The sequence below is a fragment of the Acomys minous genome (assembly GCF_964271855.1).
Source record: "Acomys minous genome assembly, chromosome: 13".
Classification (NCBI taxonomy): Eukaryota; Metazoa; Chordata; class Mammalia; order Rodentia; family Muridae; genus Acomys; species Acomys minous.
Genome location: NC_140495.1, coordinates 44,917,417 through 44,939,153, shown reverse-complemented (window position 1 = coordinate 44,939,153; position 21,737 = coordinate 44,917,417). Strand labels below are relative to the sequence as shown.

At 43.6% G+C, this 21,737-nt stretch overlaps 1 protein-coding gene across 2 annotated transcripts in view; it reads right to left on the bottom strand.

The window, feature by feature from the left end:
* TMOD3 (tropomodulin 3) overlaps window positions 1-21,737 on the bottom strand; it is a 63,419-nt gene that overhangs the window by 3,671 nt on the left and 38,011 nt on the right. For both annotated transcript variants that reach the window (XM_084754577.1, XM_084754578.1), the window contains exons 4-9: window positions 16,679-16,801; window positions 15,030-15,119; window positions 10,869-10,999; window positions 9,364-9,471; window positions 5,711-5,854; window positions 3,547-3,691 (exon numbers count right to left, since the gene is read on the bottom strand). In XM_084754577.1, coding sequence (XP_084610703.1) covers window positions 3,547-3,691; window positions 5,711-5,854; window positions 9,364-9,471; window positions 10,869-10,999; window positions 15,030-15,119; window positions 16,679-16,801 — 741 coding nt within the window. The remainder of the gene's footprint in view (window positions 1-3,546; window positions 3,692-5,710; window positions 5,855-9,363; window positions 9,472-10,868; window positions 11,000-15,029; window positions 15,120-16,678; window positions 16,802-21,737) is intronic.

The window sequence follows — 21,737 nt, the reverse complement described above, 5'->3', positions numbered from 1 at the left end:
CTGTCAGAGGAGCTAGTCAAGAGGGCATCTGGCTCCTAACTCAGCCACAGCAATGGCCGCTCCCACGCTATTCTGACTGCAGGCTGCTGCATAAGAACTGCTCAGCCGTTAGCTGGGTGGAGTCAGAAAATAAAACCAAAGGATAAAGTCTGCATGAACTATTCTTACCTACTCAGCGTCCCTGACTCTAACCTACAGTATGAAGAACAAGTTTCAAGTGTCTACTGAAAATGTAAAGGAGAAAAAAGCCGAGGAGACCCGAAACAAATACAAATACACACTGGAAAGGGCAACACCATGCAGTTCTTAGGGCAGGGTTTGGCTGTTTTGGGGAAATCATTTCAGATGTTAAAAGGCATGCTACCAAAAAAAAAAAAAAAGTTAAAATGTGTTACTGACAGCATCTACAGGACAGAGAACAGCAAACACAAATCTGTAGAAAGCTGAGTGTGCACTGAGCTAGCGTACAGATAAATAGCTCGAGGCTCAAAGTTGAAATGCTTCTTGTATGTGTGCCACACAACCTCTTTTCTGTTACGGCTGTGGCACTTCCCAGCTGCAGAGGTGGGAGTAGGCAGAAGCAGCACTTCAGTGGATGGCTGAGAGTAAGAAAAGAATGAGAAGATGTTACAGGAACGAGAACAAGGTCTGACCCAGCCCCATTCGCGGGCTGAAGGAAGGGTACTGCCAGGAGGCTGCGCCAGTCCCCAGCTGTCAGGCTGTTAGGAAGCACCGACCCCAGGCTCTGCACCTTAGACACAGGCAGAGACCTCTGTGCACTGAGAGAGGGTGGAGCTGGGAGCAGATCTGAGGCAGCTGCTGTGTGCACAACAAGGCAGAGGGCAAAGGGGCAGAACACCATTTTTGATTGTTGTCACTTGGTGTCCTTGCTGTCTACCTGGTCTAATTTCGATCCAAAATAAAATTCTTGATCCTTCACTAGTAGCCAATTTTAATAACCTCACTTTCAGTCTCTAAAAAAAGTTAGTTTTTTCTTTTAAACAGCTGTGTCAACCATACAGCCTATACCAGCTCTCAAAGGCCTCTGCTGCAGCACAGTAAAAAGCCCTACGTTCCCTGTCATGTGGCTTTAGCATCTTCTATTAAAGCCCTGCTCCATCTCCCCACCCATCTTCCTGAGGTGCTGACCTCACTTTGTTTTTATTCTGATAATCCTCCCCCTCCCCCATCAATCTCCTCTCTTGCCTACAAGTGACAGCACTTTTAAACCCTGTGTTTATTGGAACAGGTTATGCTTGGAAAGTTTATTGTAAATCTGCCTGCTCTCACATCCCAGCAGTGCCCTTATAAGACTGTCCTTTACATGTGTGACCACATCTGTAATTCTAATTCCTATCAGCATGAGAGGGGTCCAGGGAAGTCCCAGCAGGCAGTGTGGGCTCCTCACTTCTGCTTGGTGACAGACCATGCCTCCTTCTGCGTGGCCTCCCATCCTCCCTGCACTGCCGTGCACAGGTGCTCACCTGCTGAGTGGCCACCGATGGGAGCCCAGGGAGCTGTTCATTTCTGTGTCACCCATCCACACGCTGTCTTACTCTAACACATATCTCCTTCCTACAGGACTGGGCAAACCATCTGCCACAGCCGGCTTGGCGTACGAACATTACTGTGACCTCCCTGCTATGATGTTTATGGGCCACAATTATGTAGTTCCTGTGGGTGCCATCTACTCTGACAGAGATGACTAGGGGTAATATACATTGGTGGCACTGGGACTTAAGGTAGTTCCAGAGGACAGGAAAATGGAAGATTTGCCTGGCTTACTTTAAGATGATACAGTTATCAGAAAACTGAGTAAAGATAAATTCTACTGCCCAATTCACTTCTCTCTCCCTCCCTCCTTTCCCTTTCTTTTCCCCTCCCCCTTCCTCCTTTTGGTTTTACTAGAGATCAAACCCAGGAGTCTGAACATGCTAGGCAAGCACTCTGTCCCTCAGGTGTATCCCAATGCCACAATACAATTTCATTAAAAACCTACTACGGGCCTGACATGATTTTGAACATGGCCCCTGTGCTAAAAAACAAACAAAGCCTTGTAAGGTTTGAAAACAGACTTTTGTTTTAACAAATTTATTTATTTATGATGTGTGAATATGTGTGTGTGTGTGTGCGCGCGCGCGCGCGTTCTGGCATCTGGTCTCCCTGTCCATTGTTAAGGGGATCAGACTTACTTAGGCTGTCAGGCTTCAGTGTGAACCACTTTACACAATGACGCCACCCTGCCTGTCCCCAAACAGGACTATTTTAGCTAGCCTGCTGGCTCATGCTGGCTAGATCCAAACATTAGGCAGGTGGAGGCAGTAGGATCACCAGGAGTTTGAGGCAAGCCTGAGCAGGCAAGACTGCTCAAAAACGAAACTTATCTGGAGACAGACACTTTAAATAAACTACAATTAACTTAAAAAATAAAGGCAATTTAAAAAGTATGACAAATGTGATAAATACAAAATATATGTGGGACATGTGCTTAAGATATATATTAGTGTCAGACTCAGAAACTCAAATACCTCCTGATACCCAGAGACGTGAGCTAGGATTTCAATGGTGTGGACTGCCACACAGAATGAGAAGTCTTGCTAAGGGTCACTCTGCCCACGTTCCATGCTTTTCTACCTCTGAGCTTCTGGGGAAGGAGTGTTTCGAAAGCTCTCTAGCGATTTACAAAGGTCAGCCCAGACTTGAGAAACCCTGCTCTGAACAGCCAGGTCAAAACACTTGGAGGGAAATACATCAAGTGAACCAACATGAAGACACTGTGGATGACTGAAACCCACCTCTAGAATCAAGAGCTCAGCAAAGGACCCGTTTTCTCTTTTGAAAAGCAAGTCGCAAAACTTTCCTATGGGCAACTGTCACAGACGGGGATTAGCCAAAACTGACCACGCAACCCTAACTAAAGGACCCAAACGACAGTGGTCTAAGTGCAAATACGGCTGAAGCCTAAAAGCCCTATACTGCTCGGAAACACTGCTCCTGTTAGGAACATTTATTTTTACTTCTTGTCTATAATGAATCTTTTCAAGCATTTTAGTGGCAAACAGCATAACTTAAAAGAAGAGTCACTTTCTGGAAACAGAGAAAAACAACGTGAGCACCTTACTTATTAATTCAGCCCGAGGCCACAGGCTCAGCGGTAGAGGACGCTGGGGAACCGGATCAGCGGGGCAAGCGAGCGCCCACAGGAGGCTAGGGAGTCAGGCTCTGCTTACCCTGTGCTTCATAACAGAGAACTGAGTTTCTGCCTGGGGCTGCTTGACACTTCCTGGTGTCGAGCTCTTTGTTTCAAAGCACAAGGCGTAAGTGACAACCAAGAATAAAACACCTCATGGGATGCTTCACTTGTAGCTATCACATGCCTGTCACATGTGATTTAACACACGAAGAACATGACAACCTGGCTCGGCTCTGACTCACCCAGCAGCATTAGATACTAAGCATAGGTAATTTTTCTATGTTGAAATTTATTTTTAAAAATAGCTTAGTGTTGTATTTTGGAAACTTGACTCAGTACCGCACACGTCTTACCTAAGTCATTGTTTTTCGTTATAGCATTGGCTGCCCTGGTTCGCGGTCCCTGCTGCGTGAACTGATACCCAAATTTAAGGATATTTGTATTTTCCTCAAGCATCTTGGCCATTTCTAATTCTACAGCGGTGCCCAGCTGCTGTCTCTGGAGGAATCAGAAACAAAGAATAGTATTAATAAAGATGATAAAAACATTTTTTAGGTAATTAAGATTTAAGACTTTTAGTTCCATGTGGATTCTGTTTGTCTCTTTAAGTTTTCCAATTTCTACAACATACATAAGAAACGTATCTGGTATCAACAGGTAGCAAAAGCTCAGATAGTATGAATATTAAGGTGTGAATACCATCAATGCCACCTCATACCCACAAGGCTGGGTGTGATGGAACAGACAGAAAGGACTGAGGAAACAGTTTCAGCATCCACAAGGCTCTGGGTTCAATGCCAGTACCGCATACAGCAGGTGTGGGGCACACCTGGAACCCCAGTATTGGGAGCTGAAGGCAGAAGTTTAAGGTCATCTTCTCATACAGCCTGGGCTATCTGAGACAACGTCTCAACCTTGGCGCCAACAAACCCAAAGCAGTAAACTAACAAAGCAGCAGATGGACAAGCACCAGGCGTGGTGTGTGCTGGTGTGCACCGCACCAGGTGTGGTGTGTGCTGGTGTGCATGCCAAAAATGTAGGAAAGTGGGCCGTGGTAATTGCTTGAAATACAGAATTACCATACTACCTAGCAATTCTACCTGTAGATGTAAGGCCCAAGACATAGACATGTATGCTCATAAGACATTTATATGTGAATATCCATGAGGACATTATTTTTCTTAAAAATTATTTTTTTAGGTTTTTAAAACTTCATGCATGAGTGTTTAAGTGTTTTGCCTGTATGTACACTATATGTATGCCTGGTGCCCATGAAGGACTGATGGGACCATTTGCCTCTTGTGTATGTGGTATGTGAGTGTGTGTGTGCATGCATGGAAGCAGGTGCATTTGCTGGTGCATGTGTGTGGCAGCCAGAGGGTAAGACTGAATATTTTCCTCCATCATTCTCCACCTTATTTTCTGAGACAAGAGTTTCTCATGGAACTGGAAGCTTGTTGTTTGGCTGGCACACCAGTGAGCCTGCGATCTGCAGATCTTTTGCTTCTGCGGAATGGGGTCAAAGAGCTATTCAGCTGCACCCTGCTTCTTGGTGGGTGCTGGGGATGCAAACTCAGGTCCACAGGATTATGCAACAAGAACTTAGCCACTGAGCTGTCTCCCCAGCTAGTAAAGTTATTTTTCCAAATAGAAAAATTAATAGTTGCTCTATATGCAAATATTTTTAGCATGTATATTTCCTCCCCTTTTTAAAGTTTGTCTGTGGGTCTGGTGAGATGGATCAGCAGCTAAGAACACTTGCTGTTCTCCGAGAGGACCCAGGTTCAGGTCCCAGCACCCACAGCAGGTGGCTCACAACCGTATTTTACTCCAGCTCCCGGGAATCCAATGCCTCTACCGTCCGTATACACACTCATGCATGTACGTGCCTATAAAAATGTAAAAGGAAAAAAAAAGCGTGTCTAGGCATATGCGGCCCCACATTAGTCAAAGTACCAGCAACGTCCTTGTCAGGCGAGGCCCGTGCCCTCAGAGCAGCCAGCTTCTCTCACTGGCCTGACGTGACCGTCCTGGGATCTGCTTTCCCCTGACCCCCATGCTGGAGGTGTTCCATACCGAGGTGGCTGTGCCCAGGTTTTCCCACAGGTGCTGCGGACTGAACGCTGGTCCTCTTGTGATTGCAGCAAGCGCCCTCACCCACCCGGGCATCTCCTCAGTCTTATTTCTTTTCTTTCATGCCACCAACTCTACTCACCTTCTGTGTATTTGAGAATGTAACACACTACAGACATGAAAGGTTTACCTATTGCATGCACCTCTCAAAGACCTGGGGAAAACGTGGACTACGCCACATCTAAGTCTTTCTGGTTCAAATCAGCCACCTATCTAACTTCTTAAACTGACTTAAAGAGACTTGCTGTGGATTCAACTGATATACACTATGATTCTGGGTCCCCAAATGGCTCACAACCTCTTTCCACCCGCTTCCTTCCGAGAGGACTCCAGCCCTCTAAGTGCGGCTGCAGCTCCTCCCAGCTGCGACTGCACAGCACACACCTGATTGTCAATCTTGAGTTCTGTCAGGGTCTCGTTATCTCTCAGGGCATCTATCAGTGCTGACACCCCGGCACCTGTGATGAAATTGGACTCCATATTTAAGCTCTTCAAAGTTTTGTTCACTTTCAACATATCTGCAAAAGCCTAGAAATATAGAGAAAATATTTGGAGATTAAAATCTGATAGCACCTACTTTTTGCTGCATGAGCCATAAGTAAAATTCATGAATTTAACTTTGGGTTTCTCTTTACATTGTTTCAGCTTGCTATGCGCCTGCTCAGGTCTCTCAGGTTTTTACTTATTTCCCACACACATTACCATATATACTCCTTAAACTGTCTGGTAACTTGTAATTCCTGGTGCTGACATCTCTAACGCCTGTACATAATTCATGTTCATTCATTCTTTACTTCACTGGGAAAAAAAAGACACTCTCTACTTCATGTTTTTTTTTTCTCCTGTCTTTCACACTTTTTCTGTGTCGTTAAGGTGCTAATTTCATTAATATCTCTTTTGGCTTCAGAGTTGGGTAGACAGAGGTGGCTCACTGAAGAGGCAACTGCAGTAATCCAGGAAAGAGAATTCTGCTAATAAAAATAATAATACAAATGTAAGAAACGGTTGGAGACAGAAAGTGCTTTTATTCCCTTTCCCCTTATTTCACTTTCAAGACAGGGGCTTCCCTGGGTAGCTGTGGCTGTCTTGGAACTCACTCTGTAGACCACGCTGTCTGGAACTAGGAGATTTGCCTGTCTCTGCCTCTCAAGCACTGGGATTAGAGTTATGCACCCACTATGCATCCCAAGCTGTCCTAACGTGCCCCAGGCTGGCCTCAAACTCTATGGAGCTGAGGATGGCCTTGAACTTGTAATCTTTTTGGCTCTGCTTTCTGAATTTATTATAGTATGTGCTGGGACTATAGGTATGTGCCACCACACTGTTTGTGTGGTGCTGGGGATAGATGCAGGGCTTTGTTCATGTGAAGGACTGAGCGCCATCTCCAGCCCTCCCGTCCCCTTCTGAGGCAGGTTTTGCAATGTAGTCTTAGCCGGCCTGGAACTGCAGAGATCAGCCTGCTTCTATCTCCAGACTGCTGGGATTAAGGGGTGCTCCATTGCATCCAGATGCAGGCAATTAAAACAGTATGATTGTGTCTGTGTGTCTATGATATATGTGCCTGCATATGCACTATGGTGTACATGTGGAGGTCAGTTCTTTCTTTCTGCCTTTACAGGCATTCTGAGGAGTAAACTGACGTTGCCAGGACTCCTATGCAGCAAGTGCCTTTACTTGCTGATCTTTCTTGCCAGCCCCATGCTTCTGTCGTGTGACCCCCGGCCCCAGCCAGAGAAGATCCTGCCATGTGGCCCAGAATGGCCTGGAGCTTGCTATGTAACAGGCTTGATTCAAACTTAATAGCAATCCTCCTGCCTCTGCCTCTTGAGTGCTAGTATTTATTACCTGTGTGAGCCAGCACAACTATCCTAGATTCTAAAAATATTTTGAAGACAGAACTGAATATATGCTTTAAGGCTGTAAGAAAGGGTAGTTAAGAGTGATTTTTTTTGGGGGGGGCCTGTTGACCATGGAGAGTATGCCCACGCTGCTGTTTAGTGACAGGTATGAGAAGAGGAGGTGTGGGAGAGGTCAGGAGGTCAGTCTGAGCCTCTGATGTGAGACATCTGCTAGACATCCAGGTACAGCTTCTTTCTTATTTTCTTCTACTTACTTTAAGACTGATCAGCCTTGCCAGGTGGTGGTGGCGCACGCCTTTAATCCCAGCACTTGGGAGGCAAAGCCAGGTGGATTGCTCTGAGTTTGAGGCCAGCCTGGTCTTCAAAGTGAGTCCAGGAAAGCCAAGGCTAACACAGAGAAACTCTGTCTCAAAAAACCAAAAATAACCCCCCCAAACAAAAAAACTCATCCGTCGTTTAAAATTTTTATTTATTCATTTATGTATATGAGTACTTTGCCTTTATGCACTTCAAAAGAGGACATCAGATCTCATTATAGGTGGTTGTGAGCCACCGTGTGATTGCTAGAAATTGAATTCAGGGCCTTAGAAGAGCAGACAGTGCTCTTAACACTGAGCCATCTCTCCAGTCCCATGTACAACTTCTTTTTATTTTATTTTAATTTATTTATTTATTTATTTATTTACTTCGAGACAGGGATTCTCTGTGTAGCCTTGGCTGTCCCGGACTGGCTTTGTAGGCCAGGTTGGCCTGGAACTCAGCAATTTGCCTGCCTCTGCTCAAGTGCTGGGATTAAAGGCGTGCGCCACCACACCTGGCTCCACGTACAACTTCTTAATGCGTAGCTGGGTATGAGTGCCGAGTTACGGACAGGGAGGAAGAGGACGAAGCGCTGCAGTCATCAGCACAGGCGAACAACCTCCAGCACTGACAGAGCTTGTCCAGGCAGCAGTGAAGGGGAAAGCAAAGCCCTGGGCCACTCCAGTGTTCAGAGGAAGAACCTGTGTGGAGCGTGGAGCTGGGGAAGTGGGAGGAGTGCCTGCTGCAGGGCCAAGCAAGGGAGAGGCTCTATAGACTACTCGGCGTGACTTTCCCATGGATGCAAGGCGGGCCCAATGCACACAAGTCAGTGGTGGTTTCAGAAGGACAATCACTACATACTCACCTCCAGAGAAAGCATTTAATAAAACTCCAAACCACAGGCCCATAAATGGAATCCTGCGCACAAGTTAAGGATGTAGCAGACCTTTGTATGCTGACACAAAAAGATCTCTAATATTTACAGCTGAGTGAAAAATCAGAATCAAGTTAATTCTTTCCTTCCTTTCCTTTTTTTCTTTCAGTGGTCAGGGAGATTGAAGATGGGTCCTCACAGGCAAAAGACCAGCACTTTACCATTCAATCATGCTTCTAGGCCCCTTTCTGTTTAAAAAAGGAGGAGGCCAGGGCTGGAGAGATGGCTCAGTGGTTAAGAGCACTGGCTGCTTTTCCAGAGGTCCTGAGTTCAATTCCCAGCAACCACAATGGCAGCTCACAAGTGTCTGTAACTCCAGTTCCAGAGGATTTGATATCCTCTCACAGACATACATGCAGGCAAAACACCAATGCAAATAAAATAAATAAATTATTAAATAAAAAAAAAAAGAAGAAGAGGAGGCTAAGGTCAAGGCAGTAAGAACATGAATTTGATGCCAGCCTAGGCTATACAGTGAGCTGCTCTCTTAGAAATCTTAGGACCCTACCTCTTTCCTGTCCTGAAAGAGGAAAAAAAATATATAAAATAAACAATAAATATAAATAAAATTTAAAAAATACAAAGGAGTATATAATGTATTGCCAAATAGTGAGCAAAAATGCTAGGTGAAAAAAGATAACAAATCATTCTTTTACACACACACACACACACACACACACACACACACACACACACACACACCAAATATATAATAAATAAATAGAAATGTAAAAAGAAGTCACAGTCTAAGTGGTGCAGTGGAACAGGCTTATAGTCCCAGCTCTTGGGAATTGGAGGCAGGAGACCTGGGGAGTTGAAGACCGTTTCCACCACCCAGTGAATGCAAGGCCAGCCGCGCTGTGAGAGCTCCTGTCTCACAGAACAAACTGGCTCCCCCTCACTAGCCCACGCAGGTGTGTGGCCATCAACCACAGCACACTTACCACGGCCACGGGGTCATTGCTCCTGGTGGCGGCAAGACTGAAATGTTTCACGTATGTGTTGGTTTCCAAAGTCTTTGCAAAATCTTTTAGAGTTGGAATTGGGATATTCTTTAAAGACAAAATGTGAAACACCATCACCATTTTAGTTTTCAGGAAGCTCAATCCATCAACCAAATACACTTACACTTTCTGTTTACTTTTCAATGTACTCAGGAAGCGCACAAACAAGCAGCCTAGTCTACACAGAGAGTTCTAGAATGGCTAGGACTACTTAGAGACCCTGCCACAAGACAAACAACAAACCATTAATAATAGTAATTTGAAAAAAAAAAACAAACAAAACAAAACCAGTAAGATTCCAGAAAGCCAATTTCTGGGCATTTAGTCAAGAGAAACGAAAAGCTGTACTCTTCAAAGACCGTGTGTGTACATGTGTGCAGCCACTTTACACATAACCACGCCAACTGACTGACTCTCGATGAACCAACCCCAGCAAAACCTAGAGAGACTAACTCCACAGTGAAAAAACAAACTAATGAAGCCTACACAGCGTGGGTGAGCCCCTAATGCATTATGCCAAAGGTTAGACTCAAAGGCTGCAAACTCTACTCCATGTACAAGGCTGGAGGAGGCAAACTGAGTAGCTGTCAGGGGCGAGAGTGGCCAGAGACTCAGGAAGGGGCGTAAAGGGCTCCCGGCATTACAGGAGGGCTTTGCATCAGCCAGTCAGCTGTCTATGTGTTGTTCTGCAACTTGACAGCGGTAGGCTACAGCTTGTACAACCGAGGACCATACACTAAAAGAATTTCACTTAACTCTATTAAAAATACCTTCAGAAACTTGATTAAAACACAACACAACAAACAAAATCCCAAGGCTAAAGTTCTTTTTTTTTTTAAAGATTTATTTATTTTATTTATTGTATATGAGTGCTTTATCTGCAGAAGATATCATGTCATAAATGGTTATGAGCCACCATGTGGTTGTTGGGAATTAAACTCAGGACCTCTGGAAGAGCAGGCGGCGCTCTTAACCACTGAGCCATCTCTCCAGGCCAAGGCTAAAGTTCTTTAAACTGGGTAGCATTTTGCCATGGTGCACACCTCTAATCCCAGCACTCAGAGACAAAGCCAGGCAGCTCTCTGAGCTGAGGTCAGCCTGGTCTACAGAGTGACTTCTAGGACAGCTAGAACAGAGAAATCCTGCCTTTGAAAAACTAGAAACTAAAACTAAAACAAAACAAAAACCCTAAAAAAAAAGAGGGACAGTATTCTTAAAATTTGGGTAATTTCCTGATAATGTGCTGAATTTACATTCTTTCTGTAATGCTGAATTGCTAACCTGAGGGAATCTATGTTCACATAACATTAGTATACTTCACCTTAACGCAGAAGGGCTAAGCCTACATGTCAGAACTGCCACTTTACTGCCCTGGGCTCTACTGACTCAGAGAAAACATCATGTGATGCTGGTACATATGTATATTGCATGCTTAACATACTTACTTTTATATTATTCAAATTAACTTCAACAAGTCGGGCATCATTTTCTTTAATTCTCTTTAAACTTTCTTCAACGTTGGTTGGGTTCGGTGGCTCATCGAACACTGGGAGAATCTTTTCACCTTTCACCACATCTGTGGGAACACAAGGGAAGAACAGAGGTTGGCCGAGGTGGCTGGACCTGAGAGGAGACACACGTTAACTTGTCACCTAGCCCCCACTCCCCAGGCCATGCATTTGCACACTTGCTAAAGGAACCTTTTTAACTTAGTAGTTACTTATGCCACCAAATTAAAAAAAGTTATTGAATGCAGAAAACAAGAAAAAAGTAGGTTTGCTCCCATTTAAGTTTACAAAGCCAGGTTTCTTCCAGCTGCTGGAGCATGGGAAATGGGGGAATACTTCACAGAATGGAGACCTGAGCAAGCTCTCAGATTCCTAAAACCACAGGAGAGGCGTTTTTAAAGTTCCAGCATTTAAGCCAGTCGATGGTGCACTCAGGAGGCCGAGGCAGGTGGATCTCTGAGTTTAAGGCCAGGCTGGTCTGTAGAGTGAGTTATAAGACAGCCAAGGCTACACAGAGAAACCTGCCTCGAAAAACCAAACAAAACCAACCAAACAAACAAAAAGTCCAACATCTAATAATGGCAGTGGGTTATGTTTTTAAAATTCTTAATTTGTGAGAATTGTATATGGGCACAAAGTAACAAAACCAAGGCTTGACTTTTAAAACAGTATCTGTTTGGTGGGATGTTACAATTATATGAAAGGTTCATGGGGAACTGTAAGTGGATGGGCCAGCCCAATGCCTGAACCTGCTCGTCTCCTTTTTTTCCTTCCTCTTCCTTCCTCCGTCTCATTCTGAAGCAGAGTCATGCCACGTAGCCAGGGCTGTCTAGAACTTGCAATCCTCTCTAGTGCTGACACCAGAGGTGTCGACCACCACAGCACACACAGTTTCTCAATGATCAGTCTTAACAGTCTCCAGAAATCAGGGACCACACTTGATAAGCTACATAATTTGAGCATTTGCCAACTCCCCATAATATTCATGTAAGCAAAATCCCTCCCTTTGAATCTGACCTAGCCATCAGACCTAAAGTTCATAGAAGCATGGGAGACAGAAAAGCGTAAAATAACATCCTCATGTTGCAATAAACCAAATCCAGGAGGTAGAAGTTTTTACTGGGCAAATAATCTAGTTCATTGGTGAAATAGATGGCATGGCATGAAGAGGATGAAGTTGAAGAAAGGAATCGTTAAGAAATCAGACTTGGCTGGTGAGATGCTTTGGCAGGTACAAGTGTTTACTGCCAAGCCTACACCTGGGTTCAATCCCTGGGACCCATCAGGTAGAAGGAGAAAACCAACTCCCATAAGTTGTCCTCAGATCTACACACATGCAACATGGCCAAAGGTTTCTGTAAAGAAAGGAAAAATACCGAAAAACAAACAAATGTAGTGTGTTACCCTTGCTTGGATTCTGATTAGAAGGAAGAATGAGATATATTTGAAAGTAAGAGACGTTTTGGACACAGATTGAATTTCAGATGGTATGAAGTAAATACTAATTTTTGTGTTTAATAATGGCATTGGGTTATTATTATTATTTTGGTTTGTTTGTTTGAGACAGGGCTTTTTTGCATAGCCTCGGCTGTCCTGGACTTGCTTTGTAGACCAGGCTGGCCTCTCCTGCCTCTGCCTCACTGAGTGCTGGGATAACAGGTGTGCACCACCATGCCTGGCCTGAGTTGTTTCTAGAGTTTTAAATTTGTGAGAGACATAAATATGTTATGGGTATATATGTGTGTGTTTATGCTTATGCATAAAGTGACAAAAATAGGAAGGTTTGACTTTTAAATTTTTCAGGGGAAAGGAAGAAAGAGAAAGGCAGGCAGGCAGACTGGCTGGTGAGATGCCCAGCAGGTGAAGGTGCTTGCTGCCAGTCTGATGGTCTTCCATCCTTAGGACCCACAGGATAGACAGAACAGACTCTTAAAGGTTGTACACTGACCTCTAAATGCAAGTGGGGGGGGGGGGGAGGAAGAAATAGAGGAAGGGAGGGAGAAAGGAAGGAAGAAGGGAAAAAAAAAGAACTTCAGAAAAAATTTAAAGAAGGCGGGAGAGAGGCAGAAGAAAGGTCAGCAGTGCCAATGGAATAGGTAATGAATGCTTGATGTTTTCTTCTTTCTCACAAATGAAAATTTCTGACAACAAAAAGTTAAAAAGTAAGGGAAATAGCCAAACTATATAGAACAATGTAAAAGACAGCTATAAAATCTGAATGAAGTAAGCCTGCATGTAGTGTGAGGTTGAACCCTCACTGCTGACCAAGGCTCAATAGCACACTAAAATGCCAGCTCCCTCGAGGCTGGACAGAGGAGGCAGAGGAGGTCCATAGGAAGAATCTACAAAGAAAAAAAAAAAAGAAAACAACAACCCTAGGAATAGTGCTATTATTAAAAAATTAAATTGTAGGCTGGAGAGGTGGCTCTGCAGTTATGGCACTGGCTGCTCTTCCAGAGGACCAGGGTTCAATTCCCTGCACCCACAAGGGAGCTCACAACCATCTCCAGTCCTAGGGAATCCAACACTCTGTCTGGCCACCATGGGTGCAATGACATACATACAGACAAAGCAGCCATAAAACCCCAAAAAGATGTAAATAATATTAATTAAAACTCTGAAAAATTAAGTTGTAATAAATATATAAATTTTACTAAAATGACAATTTATGCATAAGATGTATACATTTGCATATAAACTTTAAACAGGGCAGAATTATAAAACAGGATATACGCCAGCTTGTTAATAGCTGGGGTGGTAGGCTACATAATGCTTGTGAATAGAGACATCTACTTCCTTTTTAGAAACATTATTTATGTGTACATATATGTGCCTACTTCAATATATGTATATCACATGCATGCAGGAGCCAATGAGGGCCAGAAAGGGCACCTGGATCCCTTAGAACTGGGGTTACAGGAGGCTGTGACCACCACGTAGGTGCTGGGAGCCAAGCCCAGATGCTCTAGCGAGAGCAGTGAACTCTTAGCTGCAGCTCTGAGACATTCCTTTGTAGTGTAGATATTTACGACATATTTATATATGCTATAATAGCATATATTTACTCTGAGAATTTAAAAACATCCTATAATTTAAAAAACAGAACTTTTTGAGAATCTTCATGGATTTTTAAAAAACTAGCAACATAAAAATAGAATGTCAACCAAAGCTAAGTATTGGCTGGGCTGGGGCTGTGCGGTGGCCAAGACTCCATGTAGTACTTAAGGTACTGTGCTGGGTCCTCACTCTGAAAAACAACTAAGAAACAAAACAAAACAAAACCCTAAGCTTGTCCAGTTTTTATACTGTTTGCCAGTAGTACTTATGTGGCAAAAGCAGTTTCCATGACATTTGCTAGCACATTAAGAGTAAAACACTGCCAGCACCAGGTGTGGGGCGCATGCCAGCACCTGGGAGGCAGAGACAGGCAGATCTGAGTTGGAGACCATCTAAGGCCCTGGAGCCCTGTTGTGTCTCAGGCAGGCCTCTAACTCCTGGGCTGAAGCAGGCCTCCCATACCAAGCCTTCCATGTAGCTGTACTTAGAGGTGTGTGCCCAGGACCCAAACAGTGGGGCCCTGTTTAAAAAAAAAATTGATTAAAGAATCCTCAAGCTCTGTAGACCAGGCTGGCCTCAAACTTAGAGACCCACCTGCCTCTGCCTCCCCCGTGCTGGGACTAAAGGTGTGCGTCACCACCAGCTCAGGAAGCATTCTCCAACTCCCCCCCCCCCCCCTAGCAAGACAGGGTTTTTCTGTGTAGCCTTGGCTGTCCTGGACTCACTTTGTAGACCAGGCTGGCCTCAAACTCACAGCGACCCCCCTGCCTCTGCCTCCTCCTGAGTGCTGGGATTAAAGGCGTGCGCCACCATGCCCGGACAGGAAACATTCTTAATGATGGGATTATAGGCATGAATCACAATAACTGACTAAATTTTATATTTTTAATGGCTTTCTGTGACTGTAATATAAAACTTGAACTTTAACACAGACACACACATATAAAATACTTGGCGTACTAAATATCAAAGTTAATACATAGAGGGAAGCAAATGTATTTGACAAAGAATTAGAATTCACAAGGCATTTCAATTACTCACTTGAAAAATGGTCGTGGTCCACGCCGTTGCTGCTCCCCACCACATCACAGAGCTGCGTGCTTGTGATCAGATTGTGCATCCCGAGAATAGCTGCAGAGACATTAGAATCAGTTCTCCGCTCCCGCTGTCTCTAAGCCCTGTCGCTTCTACTGTTTTTACATGGAGCCCCGCTGTGTCTCAGGCAGGCCCCTAACTCCTGGGCTGAAGCAGGCCTCCCTCGCCGAGCCTTCCATGTAGCTGTACTTAGAGGTGTGTGCCCAGGACCCAAATTGCAAACAAACGTTTTTATTAATAATTTTAACATTTTCCTACTAATCTGAAAATGGACTTTACACCCCCAAACAACAGGGTGGTGTGGGGGTAGTGCTTAGAAATCACCAACTATCTCTCATTTATTTTTAGCAATACCCATGTTATTTCCTGGGTATCTTTTAAGTTAGACAATAGTGAGCCAGGCTGATCCCAAAGAAAAGCCTGTGCTTAGCTCCACCTGGTGGCTAAGAGAGGAAACTGAAAGATCTGCTTGCTGTTCACTGTTCCGGTTTGTAGGAACATAACGACACTATACAAAGTCAGAGTCCAAGGCCCATGCAACTATACTAAAAGTATTGTTACGTTCTTTCATTTAAATAAAACAGCATCCTCAGAAACATTCAAATCTTTTTTTTTTACCCCGAGACAGGGTTTCTCTGTGTAGCCCTGGCTGTCTTGGACTCACTTTGTAGAACAGGTTGGCCTCGAACTCACAGAGATCCACTTGCCTCTGCCTCCCTGGGTGCTGGGATTAAAGGCGTGTGCCACTGCACCTAGCTACATTCAAATCTTTTGATGTCTTCTCTGATGAAGGTTCCATTTGCAAACCCACTAGTCCTCTGTCCTCAAAGAACACACGACCTCCTGTAGCTGTGATACTACACCTCTGCCCCTTTCCAAGGTCCTTCCCAAGAACCCTCACTCTGCTTTCAAACATGTCAGTTCTTAGCGTTATCTGGCATGAGGGTCTCCTTACAGATCACATTTTCTACCAAGGAAAATGGGTATTTGCACAATAAGTAGGGAAGAGCAGCCTAGCAGGAAACTGGCAATGGGAACACAAGAAGTCTGCAGTGTTCCATGCCTCTTCAGCACAGTTAGGAAGTGAATACAGTTCCTGAGTTCATAAAACAGGGCACAAGTGGACCATGAAGGTTGTTCTAGTGCTCAGATGGGACAAGCTCACCAGCTGATGGAATGGCTTTTGTTGTTAGAAAGACTTTAAATTACAGCAACATAGAAAACAAATTTTAAAAGATTTATTTACTTATTTATTTCTTGTGTATACAATGTTCTCCTGCATGTAACAACTGCAGGCCAGAAGAGGGCACCAGATCTCATTACAGATGGTTGGGAGCCACCATGTGGTTGCTGGGAATTGAATTCAGGACCTTTGGAAGAGCAGCAAGTGCTCTTAACCCCTGAGCCATCTCTCCAGCTTGAAAATAAAGAGATTTTGTCACTATAAAATTTCCCCATAGAGAGTACTTAGAAGAACCCTACTGACAGATTTATTGTGGCAAGTACAAAGCACGCACTGCATAACACACGCACGTGGCCCTGCACTGCCCTCCCCATGCTGCACTCACTTAAAACTCCCCCATCTTAGGAGATACCTGCAAGGTCACACAGCTCTGTGTCAGAGGCACTTGTCAAAGCTTCCTCTAATTCTGGATCAAGGGATATAGTTTCTTCTGCAAATGTCTGCACCGGCTTCTGTTTGGGGATATAAATTTTCCCTGAAAAACAAAGCATCATTTGTTATTCATCACCACTGTTACTAACTCACGAGCATCTCTGCCCTTCCAACAAACACTAGGTAAGGCATGTGCAACTGAGATGGACAAGTCGGTCAAAATCGGCACCTACAGCAATACGCAGGCTATTCCTACTAGGGAGAAAGAATCACTGAGAAATCCTCTCACCTTTGAAAATAAAAATGGTTCTTTTTATTTTCTGTTCTGTTTTGAGATAGAATTCCACTCGGACGCTGAGACTAGCCTAGAACAACTCACAATCCTTTCACTTCAGCCTCCTGAGTGCACAATGCCCAGTTCTTTTGTGGAGCAATTATGAGTTATTTCACAAACACGGAATCAATATTTAAATGAAGCTAGCTGAGTAAGCATCCAAGCACTTGGGAAACTAAGGAAAAAGGACCAGGAGCTTCAAGCTATCATGAGCAATGAGCTCCAGGACAGTTTGGCAAGGGGAAAAAAAAAACAAAATCCAAACCAACCAACCAACACACATGCATGCACACACACATACACACACACACACACACACACACACACACACACACACACACACACACACACCAACACCAAAAACTCAAGGCAATCTATAAAACTTCACAATTAAAAAATTAAAATGGGGCCAGGCAGTCGTGGTGCGGTCCTTTAATCCCAGTGCTTGGGAAGCAGAGGCAGGTGGATCTCTATGAATTCAAGGCCAGCCTGATCTACAGAACAAGTTGCAGAACAGCCAAGGCTACACAGAGAAACCCTAACAAGAAAAACAAAAAACCCAGGGGGGCCCAATTCCTTTTTTTGTTTGTTTTTTCGAGACAGGGTTTCTCCGTGTATCCTTGGCTGTCCTGGACTCATTTTGTAGACCAGGCTGGCCTTGAACTCACATCAATCCACCTGCCTCAGCCTCCCGAGTGTTGAACCATTTTCTGAGAACATAGCAGGAGTTTCCTGTCAAGGTCTGAGAGTTGGGCCCTGAGATTTTGGAAGAGCTGCCTACTTTTCCGTGACTGCATCCCCACAATAGAGCCATGACTCCAAGCTCTCTAGGTAACTAGACAGCTGTGTCCCACCTCCTACTCACTGGCTTTTATATCTTGGGGGGCAATGTGAATCCTCCTCCCACTCCCATCTTATCTTGTCTGCCTTCCACCTGATGAGGGGGAGGATGAGGAGGATGCTACCCTTCCCACAGTGTCTCCCAGCTGACAGGCAAGCCTTGGGGAGTTTTTCCTCTCCACTTCTTCACTTGAAGTACCATCCACAGCACTAAATATAGACTGTGTGTGTCTATTGCTGCACTGTACTTAATGCCATAGCTGTGGCCCTGGTTACCTGTGATAACCAGTCCAGCAGATACTAGCCAGTTACTGTTTATCTGGTTGTTTTAGTTGTTACAAAACTTGGTTGTGAAGTAGCTCAAAAGCTCATGGGCATAAGCCCTGCTTCGCAGCTGGTGATCCAAGTGACGGGGTCCTGAGGGCTGAGACCTAACACCTAACCCCTGGGTGGATCTGTACCGTGATGGCCCTGGAACGTGGGGTGGGAAATGAGGAGACTAGTTACAAGCAAGTTACTGGAGAGGCCTGGGGAGATATACCTTGTTTCTAGGCCCTTCCTGGCTGCCATGTGGCAAGCCTCTTTGCTCTACAACACGCTCTTATCACATTGCTCTTCTTCACCTTAGGCCCCCAAATAAAGAGGCCGGTCCACCTTGTACTGACATTTCCAGGGCAGTGAGCAAATACAGATTTTTTAGGGACAGAGTCGCACCGTACAGTCTTGAACGCAGAGAGATCCCTCTGTGTCTGCCTCTGTCTCCCAAGTGCAGGGACTAAAGGTGTGTAACCTTCAGCTGTGACGGTGCAGAGTAAGAATCTGTGGGTGGTCCTGACCAGCAACAACAGTGTCTGTCTTAGCGCTGAGCTGATGAAGTACACGACCATGCTCCGCTAATGTTCCATAGTCTCCCTCCCTTGAGATTTCTCAAGCACAGAAGCTCTCTGTGTTCTGGTCATCGCTGGATTCTTCGTAGGACACCAGAGGCCTTCCAACCTGCTGAATAACTATGTGGTGAGCAATTTTTTAGTCTAAGTGGCCTCATTTTTTAAAGCATAATTTGAACATGTTGGTTCAAAGTAGGATAACTAAGAATAAAAGTTCTCAAACTTTTATTTTATGCATATGGGTGTTTTGCCTGTACATACGTGTATGTACCACATGCATGCCTGGTGCCGACAGAGGCCAGAAGAGGGCATCAGGTCCTCGGGAACTGGAGTTATATAAACGGTCGTGAGCTGCCAGCCATGTGGGTCCTGTGTCCAGCCCTGGAATAAATGTTTCCAAACTTCTTTCAGTAAGTTGGTAGCTTAAAAACTTAATTATTTCTAGTAGGAGGCCTTCCTGCTAAAGCAAACAAATGCCAAGCTATATATGGCAGTATATGTAACTGATTCAAAATATTGGGATCCTGGTAATTTAAAAAACTTTTTTTTACTATTTATTTTTATATGTATGAGTGTTTGGTCACGTTTTTATATGTGCATGTTTGGTGCCCAAAGAGGAGAAAAGAGGGTGTTGGATCCCCTGGAGCTGGGTTTACAGTTGTGAGCCACTGTGTGTGTGTACACTGGGAACTAAATCTGTGTCCTCTGTAAGAGTAGCAAGTACTCTTAACCCCTCAGCCATCTTTCTCTCCAGCCCTTTCTTATTACTGATTCATAATTAAAGGCAAATCCAAATAGTTGTGTCCTAAAATCCTCACAGCGGTTATTACTACAATGAAAATGACCTATAGGGGGCTGAGAGTGTGACCCTGTGGTAGAGCACGTGTTCAACACGCACCCGCTCCAGGCTTGACATCGAACAACAAAATGGTTCGTCAGGTATGACTTCTCTGGCCGTTCCGTTTCCCAGGGCTCACACCTGCCTGTATTCCCTCCTGTTGATAGCTGGTTCTAAGTGAAGAACGCATACTAGACTTGGCAGCAAACTTTGAGAAATTCTAATATCTGAGTTCTATCCCAGAGACTCTAGTTTATTAGTTGGTCTGATGTGCTGCTGGGAGCATCTGCATTCCAACAGACAGCAGGCAAGGCTGAGAGTCACTGGATTATGGCATTCACTGACTAAGCAAAACCACGATCTATTTGCCATAAGAAAATTAAATATATCAAATATTTAGATTTTGCCATTCTATAGTGTGTACATATATAAACAGTTTTGTTGCATATTATATATATGTATGTACACACACACACACACACACACCACACACTTTTTGTCAATTAAAAAAAGGAAAGATGGCATGTCCTTATGTGGGAAGTAGAGGCAGGACTTTCAGGTTACTCTAATGTCTAAGATATACTAAGTCTGAGGCCAACCTGGGCTTTAAAAAGTACTTTTAAGACCTTGTCTTAAAAAGTAAAACTAGAAAAGAAAATGACAAAGAAAGAAAACCATCCAAACTATCAAATAGCTGTTCTCCTCTTAGAGGAACTGAAGGAATCTAAAGCATTGTAAAAATCTAAGATCTTTATTTTTGTAATCCTCACTCACATTTCTTGAGGTATTATTCATATCTGATTTCCCTCACCCACACACTTTTGCTAATGTTTAAAAATACAAAATAAATATTAATAAAAAACAAAATAGGCAAAACAAAATTTATAAAGACATAGAAATTTTAACATACATTTTTACATTTATTTATTTTTTGGTTTTCAAGACAGGGTTTCTCTGTGTAGCCTTGGCTGTTCTGGACTTGCTTTGTAGACCAGGCTGGCCTGGAACTTAAACTAATCCACCTGCCTCTGCCTCCCGAGTGCTGGGATTAAAGGTGTGCGCCACCATGCCCAACTTATATTTATTTTTTAATCAAACTCATTTTATTAGTTCTTTGATAAATACAGAGATATGGTATTTTTACTATGTTTTTAAAGGCACTAAAAGTAACAACAATCTCCACAGGGATAATGATTTTTGATGAACTGACACTTCCTTCCAAGTTTTAAATATAACTTGATGCTTTATTTCTAAATAAGTTCAGCTTTAAAAATGAGCTGTTATAATCTTACAAGGATATTAAAAGGTGGTAGCACACAGACCAAATGTTATTTTTAAATGGCTCCTGACATGGACTTGGTACCTGTCTTGGCATTCTCTTTATGTTGATCTCTCCATATGTATTAATGTGTTAATAATAAAAGGTAATTATTTCATTCTGTTCTTTTCCAATGAGAGACAGGAAGGGAGTGGACACAGATGGGAGAGAGGTATGAAGGACGGGGAAGAGTAGAGGGACCGGAGACTGTAATCAGGATATAATGTGTGAGAAAAAAAATCTGTTTTCAATAAAAGGGGAGTAGGGCTGGGGATTTAGTTCAACAGGTATTAGTTTGCCTAACATGTGAAGTCAGGTTGGATTGTTGGTGTCAAAAGAAAAAAAAAAAGGCAAAAAAGAAAAAAGAAAATTCCTACTCAATAATAAAATAAAAAGTAATTAATTTATTTTTTCTTTGTAATTAACAAATAATTATGAGATTAATTTTATAAGGAAGTATAAATTTGGTAGGGTCTAAATTCAGCTTATGAATATAGACTCTAAGGGCTCTTTCTAATTTTTTTTACATGACTGATTTATTATTTTATGTGCACTAGTGTTTTGCCTGCATGTATGTCTATGTGAGGGTGTCAGATCCCCACGAACTGGAGTTACAGACAGTTGTGAGCTGCCATGTGGGTCCTAAGAATTGAACCCAGGTCATCTGGAAGAATAGCCAATGCTCTTAACTGCAGAGTCGCCAAATTTATTTTTTGACTTGAGTTCTTTTCAAAATCCCAAATGATCACTTTATAGGAGGTGACAAGCAATTCTGAAAATTCACATGGAAATCTAAGTAAGCCATGCTACCTTGAAAAGAAC